Here is a 12,246-nt window from a genome sequence, read left to right as displayed (position 1 = left end):
ACTTGTATTTTTACAATTTACATGCACAATATGTAGAAGTAACTTGACAAACAGACACTATTCTGATCAATGTAGTTTAATCAGTTGTGAAGTGTAGGAGACAAATCAGCAAGATTAATTTCAGCATGATATGATGCTTTCTAGACTTGGCACTATTCAGTATCAAAATATTCTTTATGCACAATGAGATGTGATGTGATGTGATGTCAATCATATCTAGTCAGTAACAGTATCATTTTAGTTCAACATAGTGCAATTATGTAGTATTAACAGTGTTCTGACATTGCTTTGATTTCATCTAGCTACTTGTCACCTTAAACGTTCAATGATGTCATCAAATCTAGTTTCCAGGTAAAATATTATTCACAGCAATGTATCAAATACATTTGAGCTTTCTATACATTGATAATCACAGATATCTGATATCCACATTATATGCACATGCTAGTGAGAATTATTGCACTTCAATCATCCGATTTCTTATAAAAAATAAATCAAAGAAAATCTAGACATTTACTTAATTTACACATTAGGTCAATACGATAATTTCTTGATTACATTGTAAAACTACATCAAACCTCTTTAAAAAACAGCAGAAAAGCATTTCAAATCGGAACTTAGCTATAGTGAATAATTGTGTATTAAGATTGCAATGCTGTATTAAACTTTAAAGTTGAAACGAGAATCTGTTGATGTTTTGCATGTATTGAAGCTGTAGAATCGTCAAATGAATGCTTATAGCATAGGTTCTATAATAATTAGGTCTTAGTTTATAGCAAATAATCATTTGTGCTTACAGCACACAATTACAACCAAACATTATACAAGATACACAGTATAAGTCTTGGACTGATGATCAGTTCTTGTCTGGACTCAAAGTTGCCACCCAGCGCTCAGCGGAAGTTGGCGTAGTGGTCAAAACTGTCCAGGTACTCAACAACAGCCTGGTAACAGAACTGGTACTGGTCCTGTGGAGAGGGAACAAAAAAGATAAATTGAAAGTCATCCTGGTTCAAGTTCAACTTTAATTTGTAACAAAAGTATGCGAGCCTTATGTGCAAAAACTGTCTACTCCCTTCGGACCAAGTTCTGTCCCCAAGTCTTTGAATGTATTACTCAATTCTCTACTTCATCTCCGTGTCTTTAGTTCAGATTGTTCAGTAACTGATGTTGAAGAGCCAGTGCTTACCAGTGTCTGCACCATGTGAGGCCGCTGCAGTCGGAGCGTCTTGACGACTTGGAAGACGTCACAGACTCCTTCTGCCTTCACCCGCTCCAGGACCGTGCTGATGGCACAGAACGCCCCTGTGCGGCCGGCGCCGGCACTGCAAGAAAAATGTTACCATCAAACGTTTACTGAAAGGTTATAATTAAAGATAGCGTAATGGGATTACAGAGAACATTCACAAGTTGAACAATGCTGATGGTAAGATGCACACACACATGCATGTTCCTCTTTGTGATTAAAGATCATTAAACATTATCGAAAGTTTTGGTTAATCAGTGTGACGGTGAGATAGCAAAATATCTGGAGTTATTGGAGACTACGGCCACCTGCAGTGCACGGTGATTGGTCCGTTGCCAGAGTGCTGCTGCTGCTTCTGGACCTGACCAATCAGATCGATCATCCCGGCGGCGTTGTCAGGGATACCGACTTCCGGCCAGCCGTGGAAGTGGAACTGCTGCACCGTGCGGGTTTGTCCTCCCTGTTGATCAGTTGGAAAACGGTTAAGGTTTGAACACCACCAATATTTTGTTGATGTCATTAAAAAAAGCTGCCATCTCCTGCATCTTGACTTTTAGCTGGTACTCCATTTGATATCCAAATTTATGTAATATCATTTATAAATGGGATGTGTATCTTATCTTTTGACAGATGATATCATACATAATTCTAATAGATAGAAAGCTAACCCTGACTGGATGTTAACGTTAATCATCATATAAAATATCTTGAAGTTTTTATTCAACATTTATGTCTCCATCCAAAACTTATTGCTGCCACTTAGTGCCACTGCCACATATACCACACCTGTCCCTTGGTGAGATGTAAGGTGCGCAGGGTGTAGTCTTGGTAGTCAGTCTGGTCTTGAAGAGACACAGTGTAGTCACCGAACGCCTGGCTCCCCTCCTCCGGCCAGTACATGGCACACTTGTTCTATAAAACAAAAGTACATGAACTGCTGACATATATGTGTAAACATCGTCTTATCCAGAGTACACCGTCTTCACCAATATTACTATCAAAAGTTGAATGGCTTACGAATCGTACAGTCGAAAGAAGACTCATTTGTGTTGTTAGAATCCATATATAAATTTAGTTGAAACGTTTTAACTTTGTTCAAACATATAATGACTGTTCACCGTTCCGGAAGTCAGACGTGACGTCAGTAGCGAATCAAAAGTGGCGCAAAAGGCCTTCACTGAACCTCGACGGAGGTAGATTCCGTCTTCCCATGAGATTCCGTCTTTCACTTTTGATTAGCTCCTGACGTCATTTCCGATTGCCGCAACGTCAGTTCAGTGGATCAGTCATCTGATGGTGAGTGTCTTTCTTGTGTTGGAACAAAGCTCAAACTTTGCAATTACAAATCGTTAAGTCATTAAATCATTTTACAGACCTGGCCCTTCTCCTTGATCTCGGTGATCATGACGATAGAGCAGGAGTTCCACTCCCACACCATCCTCCAGAAGTCCTCCACAGTCCGGTCCAGCGGGCCCTGGGTAGCGATGTACGCGTCCTTCATGTTGTAGCCCTGTGGGACGTGTCATAACGTTACATCTGTATCCGTTGATTCGTCAAATGAACTGCATGTGATTATATAGCAGTTGGGTCACAATGACGTAATGGGTTCATGACATTTTCGCCAGTTTTCAAAACGAAGAGAAGAATACAAATTTGATAACTACTAATCTGAGACAAGAAAAAACCTCCCTAAAAGAAACGAAGTTTAAAAGTTCGTTTGTAACGCTATCTTGTAGAATAAGACAACCTACCTACCCCTGAAAGAAAATAATAAATGATTTATCATTCGTAATACCAAGTTCTGTTCCGCAAGTTACTCTTCAGCCCCCTAGCGCGAAAGGTTATATTGCACCGCTCATCCACACACCATACATCACATAGTCAGACAATCCACCGGTGCCATTGTTCGATGTCCTATGTGTTTCTTGTTTTACAAAATAGGGATGAAAGTTGGATGTGATAGCTCTACAGAAATTCTCAGGACAGTGTCAGGAAATATACACTATAATCCACTTCAATTCTTAAAACCGCTAGAAAACATAATCTGTGCCTAGTACTCTAATGCTAGTACTAATATCCTACTGGTTAGCGTCTAGAATGTCTTAGATATAGTTATTCTGGATCTTAAGTTGTCTAATTTACGAAAACAAAGTCAAATAAGCTTAGAAAGTTCAGACCCTTTGCGAGCCTTTCTCCATTTCCCCATTCCCCAAAAGACCGAAATTTGGCAATTTGACGGTCGTCTTTGCCACTTTTCCAGGGCCGACCGTGAACGGTACTGCAGGTTGGGCTCTGATAGGGTATACCGTCCCGAGTTGTAAAAATGTGAAAATACGCAAGACAAATAGGCTTAAATCAGTGTAAATTTCATAAACAGGTCCAGACATCTTCACGTACATTTAGAATGACATTTTAGACTTTTTAAAGCTCGAGTTGATATGTAAATAATCGATTCTTAAGTGCTGCGCGAGGAGCCCATGAAACATCGTGGCTGCCAGTTGAAGCGCCTCCTATATTCATGAGCACATAATGTCTTGAAGGTAAAGCTGTACGTTTACGTCAATTTTAGGGTGACAAAAGTATGTCTGCCATGAAATCTGATCGGTGTGGCCTAATAGAAAAAATATCTAAGGCCAGACCTACTTTTGAAGTACCTGCAACTTCCTTAATACTGTAATATCATACGCATATGTAACTGATATGGCAGATTTCAGCAGACGCCTTTACCTTTCTTTCACATGCTTCCAAAGTGTCGACAAACGGACTAGAAGTACCGAAGAGCAATAACTCACGTCAATGAAGGAAGCGTTGATGTAATCGGCTCCCTTCACCCCTGGCTTCTGCTGCAGGAAAACTCGGGTGGTGTCGTCTGTTAAGAACAAAGAATTGATCACCAACATGACTTGTACAAACCAAAATATTGTAATGTGCCATGTACAAATGTTGTTGCGAGACGCATAACATGTGAAACCTGCCGACTAGTTACTTCTCAATCACTCTATGTTGATAATTACATACCGCGGGGTATCTAGATCTTAATTGGTATCATAGATTTTGTCAAAAGACTAAAAACGTAAAAATAATCAGATTGTCTCTTACATGGCAGGACCTGCAACACCCTGTTCTTGGACAGGTTCTCCGGCAGGTTCCCTGAGCGCATGTTGGCTTTGTCCACAGGGATACGTGTCAGCTTCTAGAAGATGAAAAGAAACAAAATTGAAGATTGTATTGTAACTTTAGCACTAGAGATTGCAGTCCATTCTTAAGAAGCTAAAAAAGGTTGTAACCTGTAGTGCAAATCGAAACGTAGTTTGGAATATAATCAATGCAATAAATGTTTCCCTGTATAGCTATAATTGATAGAACAGTATGAGTATTTGTATTTTACCCCAAATTCGGTTTCGAGTCCAGTTTTGCCAGTCTGTGGATCCTCCTTCTTCAGGTTCTGCATGTAGCGGTGGATGTTAGACACTTCAGTCTCCGTGTCTCCGTACAGGTAGTATTCCAGGATGGCCTTGAAGATGAACACGTACTGACCCTATAGTAACGGAAAAATATCACATTGCCGTTGGAAACGTTAAGCATCCTACAGTCTATATAATAAACTGTAATTGTGTCTCATGAGCAACGCATTCTATGTATAGTTACAATGCAAGACATATGAAGGAAAATTTACCTCAGTCTGCACCATAAAGCTCCTGTTCTGGCGCATCTGTTCCACGAACCCGAACACGTCAACCTTCCCCTCGGCACGGATCATGTCCAACATGGCGTCCACAGTGATGAAAGTTCCTGTACGACCTACTCCAGCACTGTATGGACAGGGAGAATTTGTATCCTATGTTAACGTCATTGATTTGATAAAGTTGGATCTTGGAGTGACCCAGTCTCCGATACTGCATGATCTGACTGAATCGCGCTTTCATCAATCACCTCACTTTTTATAAACGTTAGGCGCTTGGAAAGAGAGAATTTTTTGTTGCACAGACTACGATATGAATTAAACTGGTTGGTCGCTGTATTAGACAATCCCTATACTACATCTTGTACTCTGGGAGCCTACTACATGAAGAACAAGAGGTACATAGTCATAGAGTCACTTATTTAGACAATCTACGGAGTGATACGAGGGGCATTCAATAAGTAATGCCCCTGACCCACTTCCAGTTGTCTGATCTAAATGAAATTTTGCGTGTGTAATGAGTCATATGTCTATGGGTTATGTTGCAAAAAACAGCTCTGAACTTTACTGGTGTTTGAACTGAGTCAGGTGTGAAATGGACCAGGTGTGACATGGAGCATGTTGAGTGTCGCGCAGTGATCCGGTTTTTGTATTTGAAAGGACGCACACCAAAGGGGACTTTTGATGAAATGAAAAAAAAACTTATGGTGATGATGCCCCATCATATGACCTTGTAAAACGCTGGCATCCTGAATTCGAACATGACCGGAAGTCTGTGGAAACAGCTCCCAGACCTGGTCGTCCCTCTTCTGCCATTGATGAGGCATCTGTCGGAGGACCAACCTGGGATGTCCTACAAGAACGGTGTCCAGAGCTACATCAAATGATGGGAGAAATGCAAAACTCTGGGTGTTTCCTATGAAGAGAAAGACTAATAACTGTGCCAAGTTTCATTAATATCCTGCTATGGGAAATGGGTCAGGGGCATTACTTATTGAATGCCCCTCGTACAAACCTGCAAGATACTAAAGAGCTACAAAGGGCCATGGAGGACCAAGTGCTGTGGACGAGTCTCTGGACTGTAAGTAAGTAACTATGATACCACTGCATATTAATTTATAACCTACTTTAATCCCATTTTGAGTGAAAGGTCATTAGTATTTACCTGCAGTGGACGACAATGGGCCTGTCCCTCGGTGTGAGTGCAGACATCACAGTCTTGTGGAACTTCAGCAGGCCCATGGGGCTCTTGGGCAGCCCGAAGTCTGGCCAGCCGATGAAGTGGAAGTGAGTAACCTTACGGACCCTCCTCTCTCCAGCCTGGCAAAAGGTTGGATGCAAAGGATCGTAAATATTGACATCACACAGTTTCACAGTCAGTAATAAGGAAAATTCAAACTTCCATTTTTTTCTTTCGGATTTACTAAGTTTACATTATCACCACCATATGTTTTTATCATGTAAATGATCCAGATTATTTCATGATTTGTTCATTTTATAATAAAGCATCAATTATGATTGAAAGATAACTTGGTCTATCATACATTATCCTTATTACAATACGATTCCACGATTTACCTTCCTAAGCAGAAGCGTACGGGTCACGTGGTCCACCATTTTCACAGTGTCCTCCAGACGTACGACCAGATCAGAGGCATAGGTCTTCTCACCACTTTTTGGCCAGTACTGAGAACACTTTTTCTGTTGAAAAACGAAGCACAATTTTTCATATTACCATTACCGCCCATCATGATATGAGGCATATGAGGCTTTTTTCAGCCGCTGACTACGGACAGTGCATACCACCTGAACTTAAGATGTGTGACCGTTTACAAAACGTACTTGTATCTTTTTGAGTAACTTTTATATTGTGAGATGCATCACATGTCATATCCAATGGCTTATATTGACTTTTGCTGAAAACGTTTGAGTATCCGAATCTATCAGTGCAAGTACAAGTTCTACGAGTGCTGACTAACCTTTCCATTTTCCTCCAGGTTGGTTACCATGACGATTGCTGTGGAACCAGTCTCCCAGATCATCCTCCAGAAGTCATCTATAGTGTTGTCCATTGGGCCTATACAAAAACATTATGATTGTCTTGAGCATGAATGCCAAATGGGTATTACTATTGTGCGTCACATAAATCACAAATAATCATGTACTTGTACGTTTTCAGACCAATTGACTGCTTAAAACTCTTTGTGCTTGGGTATCAAACGGCCTGATATCTCACAATGTAGCCCAGCGGGATTTATATGAATTGCTTATTACATTCAATCATTACCGTTGTATGTAATATGTGTCGTCGTCTGTAGATTTTTGTGCAAGTTTGTAAAGCAGCCTGCATGTATCAAAACCTTAACACCTAAACACATTACTAAGAAACAAACAGTCAATATTAGCGTTGTTGCTTTTGCCATATTACTTACCCTGAGCAGCAATAAATTTGTTCTTCTCCTGATATCCCTGTGAGGATGGGAAAGGGCATAATTCATTTCCAATTTTAGCTTGAAAGACAAATGTTTCTTGAACTACAAAATCATTCGACCTCATCAGTATTAAAATTCCAATAGTCTCTATCACGTCTTAGAGAATCATTGTTAACATACGTCTTAGATAATCATTTTTATACGAATTCTTGTTATACGTAACACAGATAACGTTTTCACTTACATCCATGTAAGATGCATGGATATAGCCTGATCCTGGAACTCCCTCAATCGGAGTCAGCCTTACAAGGCCCCTGTCATCTAGTGGAGAAAGTAACCGTCAATCATAAATGTAACACCATTTCAACGAATAGCTCAATTTACATGATATAGCTTGTAAACACTGCGTAACACTATCATTGCCATATTTAATCAGTATAAAATTGCACGAAACTGTAGACTCGAGCATCACTTACATGCGATAATGTTCCTGAACTTGTTTCTGGAGGCATTTTCCTCGTTGTAGTAGGCTTCTGCATGCTCTCTTCCAAACGGCTTGGGCAGTGACTGCAATGTGTAACAGTACATACGGGAATAACTTCATACGGCCAGCAGGACATTGAGTTCATTTGACAACATCCGAAACAATTGCCAGTAAGAAAAGTTCTTAAGAGTACCATTCTCCGATAATAGTACATGCATGGTATCTCCTAGATATTTTCACCAGGTGCCAATAGTATCTGGAAATCACGTTGTATTATTACATCTTCCTATGGTTTGACTTATAGTGTACATAGCGCATATGGCTGAATATGAATATGACGCAGATTTCCATACCTAGGAAGGACATCATTGTACATGGCATTGTATATCATCTAGTCATCCTCGCAATCATCATCTCCTCCTTCCTCTTCTGATGTAGATAATACCGATGAAAAAGCTTGATATAATGTATCTACCATCAATAGCGTATTCAAGAACCTTCACGTTACGTCCAAAAGTGAGTTACTCACGCTATATTCTTCCACGAACAGCTGGTCATCGTTAGCGTGCCGCCTGGCGAACTCCCTCTCCAACCGCTGGATCGGGATGGGCTGGCGTAGGTCTAAGGAAGGTGAGGCACCGCCCCTTCTGCCTGAAATACGGTGCCCATGATTCAAGCGTTTTTACATACAATCTTTTCTCATACCTACTCCAGATCTGACACATGATGAGAAAACCTCGACACCTAACATAGCCTGGAGTGGAGCTGTTGTTTGTGATTGCCCCCAACGACATGTAGCCAAACGTTCCCTCCAAACAACAGCTTAACATGACTTCAAAATGATGTTGATGATTTTCGACCACGTAGTGAGCTTCACATTATGATAGTAGCAATTTGACAATATGATACGAAGAAAACGCATTGGTCTAAAAATCAAATATTTCTCGTGAATGGATCTTGGTTAGAGCAATATACCTGCCAATAGTATTTATTGCCACACGATGAGGTCACTTACTTGGCCTGTGTGGTTTGGGTTTATGTTTTGGAGCAGGAGATTTCTTCACTTCTACAGCCTCTTCTTCCATCCCTCCGATTGCTCCCAACTGGGTGTCATCCTCTTTCGCCGTTCTTCTAGTAGTAGGTGGTCGACGTGGGATACGTAGGGGGTTGTCGTCCTTCCCTGCTAGGCGCCTCCTTAATATAAGAGATGGGAATATATGTCAAGAATACTTATGTAAAAAGGTTATTGAGACTGTTAAAATGCACAAAATGATGAAAATGATCTGTGTGTGAATTACATGACATTGTATATTATACGGGTTATGTCGTTTTATGACTTTACCTGTAGAAAAATAGACCAACGCCAACGATACACAGAACGGCCACCGCTGCAAGTATCCCTCCGACGATCGCACCAGCTTGAGAACTAACTGCATCTGTTAATCAATGAGCATAACCCAAGATACAGGTGAGCTAGGATATTGCGCATTGTAAACACAATTCCAATGAAACCCTACCGACATGATATGCAATAACATTAAGACCGCTGATTTATGCAACTGAACTGGACATTTCCTTTGACCTGCTATATACACTGGATTCGCGGAGTAGCATGCATCTTATAAGATATAAAGAAGACTAACAAAATTGAGTAATAGCTGTTGATCCAGACATATGTATGCATCGAAGGCGAAAGCAGCTTATACTGAAACAGCTGTCATGTTATAAATGAACATCGAACTCTTTACCTGTGGTAACTGGTTTGCTATATGATGACGACGTGTGTGCCTAGAAACAACAACAGCCACATATAAATGAATGGATAAATACCCATTGATTGGAAGCGTGTAACTCAATCATGTGACCAAAAGAAAACATTTTAAATAGAACATAAAACTAGCGACAGTATCTATGAGCAAATTGAAGAATTTTCATTGAATATAGATGAAACACTGAAGAACGCAAGTGTCGTAAACATATGCTACCTGTGAAATTGCCCTTTTTCTCCTCCTCCCCTGACTGGTATCCACGTGAGCACGGATGACTGTAGTGTAGACGGTTCCTGGAGACAGCTCCTTGTTGCCCGGTTCTGGTGCACCGTCTACTACACCAACCCGGCAGCACGAGTCCGTGCAGTCCTCTCCTTTTCCCACAGTGATGGGGTCGCTTTCAATGTTGCCGCTTTAAGTAAAACGTTTTAAGTAAAACGATATTAGGGAGTGATCACATCAGGAAAAGAATATAAATATTCAAGTTTTGTGTGTTTTGAGAACATATTTCCTTCCCACAAACTGCCCTCCTTGTTTGGAAATGTGAGGACGTTACGAAGATGTGATACGCTTCTATATCATGTCATATACTCACCCGGAAAAGGCCATTGCAACATAAGGTACTGTTTTGCCTTCCTCCTCTGCAGATGACGTTAGGATGTCATTGGGTTCTCCCAATCTTCCAGATAGTGCTTCCAGTGTTTCTCCTTTGTTCATCTTTACAACAATAACCTGGTAACAGCTGTAATGGTGTATACGTTAAGAAAATTCGTATCTTACAATAGCACAAACGCAGGGCACTTATTGGGACATTCATCGTTATGGATTTTACAACTGTTATCAATAGTATTTCTTGATATGTTTCAATGAATGAATGAATGGTTAATCATTAATTCAAAACTGGCTCTCGGCTGAAGTACGTTCCACTTACATTACTTCAAAACAATACAGTCAAATGCATTGCGATTTTGCCTAAAACTTTGAATTTTCCGTAGTACAAGAATATCAATTACAATTACAACATGTGATTTTTCGATATTCAACAGTTTAAATGGTGTTTGCATGATTACGATGTTTTTTTACGTCAGCTAAATTTACTCACACCTGTATCTAGCATCTTGTATATGAATATCGAATTTATTTTTCTTTAATGTTCGGCTTTGGCTGATTAAACTTAAGTAAATGTTATTTCTAATTTTGAGCCTATAGGAATGAATTTGGTCACCTTATCGGTCCGCTCCGCTGGCTTACTTGAGGCAGGGAGACCTGAAATGAGGTGCTTCCTGGTTTGGAATCTGTCAGATTCATCGTTGGGACGGATTGCGGTGGCTCTGGGGGAAACAAACAGCAGCACAGTATTAACGATTAAAGAGTAATATTACAAGCAATAAAAGTATGTGGTAAAGTCGTATGAGGTATAACTTAACCGTGCATTGTAAATATTCATAAGTCGATATATTCAATTTAGTGGATGTGTTAGTTATAGCTTCATTTGATCTGTCAACCCATACACGCTACTGAGTAAATACAAAGATCTAAATGATTATTCAAAATTCTAAATGAGTAAGAGAAAAATTCAGCATTCACAAATACAAATACATACCTTTTCGCTCTACTGTACACGTTATCTCTTCACTTTTCTCACCCTCCGCACAGGTTTTTGCCTGAACCGTGACGTGGATTAAGGAGTAGGCAGGAAGGTTAGCTAAAGACTCTGTCCATTCCTGGTCTGGTCCTGATGACGTAAGGACAGGTTCCGGTTCAGTAGCAGACACGAGTCCGGTGTCCAATACTGAGGCAGTGACGATCACCTATTGTAGGAAAAAAAATACAAGTTTAAATGGCCAACAGTTCAAATGAATGAAAGATAGTAGACACTCGCTGCATTGAAAAGAAAAGAAACACTTCAGAAGACAATTTGTTTGATGACGAATAAAACATCCTTACCGAATAGCCTGTGATATCCCCCTTGTCTCCAGATGGTTCAGTCCAGTTAACACCACACATATCTTCCTGTGTCTTCTCGGAGATAAGCGGCGCTGTCGGGCCTGGATAGAAAACGTCTCCATGAAATACAACTCACAACTAATTATGAAACTTTTCATGTTTCTTTCCTTAGGAGCAAAGCTACATGCTGAATGTTTGCAAGAATTGATAATTCTTGACAAACGATAATTCGACAGGGAGGAAAGGGGATCATTCTTACATCCGTCACTTGTCTGACTTTCTGCAGAAGTGCTGACCTCACCAACATACAGGTCGTTATATGCAGAAACCTGTGGGAGCAACGATTTACAATTTAACATCTTAATTCATACCCTGATACCAACATAAATAGGTCTACTAGTTGGTGTCTATGTGAATGTAAAGGCAAGATACATGTATATGATATACAATATCATAATAACGATTGCATAGTATAATGACACTGACCTTGATGATAATTACAGGGTATTTGAACGTAAACAGAATAATGGAGATGATATAACTTTATGACAAAAAAGATAGATCATTTCATCCAGTTCTTACCATTACAATATATCCCTGGGCCGGTTCAAGGCTCATCGCATCATTTCCAGACAACATGTGGGTCATTTCGTCACTCCCCAGACCCTGTGTAATGTTGTGCTCGT

General features: G+C 40.2%; 1 protein-coding gene across 1 annotated transcript; it reads right to left on the bottom strand.

The window, feature by feature from the left end:
* Window positions 1-63: 63 nt before the first annotated feature.
* On the bottom strand, window positions 64-11,333 carry LOC118431393 (receptor-type tyrosine-protein phosphatase epsilon-like). The gene is made up of 23 exons (XM_035842586.1): window positions 11,217-11,333; window positions 10,839-10,944; window positions 10,209-10,355; window positions 9,830-10,025; window positions 9,593-9,632; window positions 9,187-9,280; window positions 8,860-9,038; window positions 8,374-8,495; window positions 7,837-7,927; window positions 7,605-7,681; window positions 7,361-7,397; window positions 6,908-7,005; window positions 6,507-6,629; window positions 6,094-6,248; window positions 4,923-5,058; window positions 4,635-4,784; window positions 4,346-4,439; window positions 4,039-4,115; window positions 2,622-2,756; window positions 2,033-2,158; window positions 1,555-1,706; window positions 1,190-1,325; window positions 64-968 (listed from the first exon to the last, which is right to left on the bottom strand). The coding sequence occupies exons 2-23, from the start codon at window positions 10,919-10,921 to the stop codon at window positions 894-896; spliced, it is 2,523 nt and encodes an 840-aa protein (XP_035698479.1). The 5' UTR covers window positions 10,922-10,944; window positions 11,217-11,333; the 3' UTR covers window positions 64-893.
* Window positions 11,334-12,246: the final 913 nt, after the last annotated feature.

This window comes from Branchiostoma floridae, chromosome 15 (genome assembly GCF_000003815.2).
Source record: "Branchiostoma floridae strain S238N-H82 chromosome 15, Bfl_VNyyK, whole genome shotgun sequence".
Lineage (NCBI taxonomy): Eukaryota > Metazoa > Chordata > Leptocardii > Amphioxiformes > Branchiostomatidae > Branchiostoma > Branchiostoma floridae.
Note: the sequence above shows the minus strand (reverse complement) of the source record. Positions and strands in the feature narration are given on the sequence as shown.

What these genes read in the sequence shown, in the direction of transcription:
- LOC118431393 (XM_035842586.1), bottom strand. Translation starts at nt 10,921, where the DNA reads ATGAATCTGACAGATTCCAAACCAGGAAGCACCTCATTTCAGGTCTCC. An exon ending in TAGCAAACCAGTTACCACAG is followed by an intron (nt 9,281 to 9,592) that starts GTAAAGAGTTCG and finishes ATTGATTAACAG; the next exon opens with ATGCAGTTAGTTCTCAAGCT. An exon ending in ACCCAAACCACACAGGCCAA is followed by an intron (nt 8,496 to 8,859) that starts GTAAGTGACCTC and finishes ACCGTATTTCAG; the next exon opens with GCAGAAGGGGCGGTGCCTCA.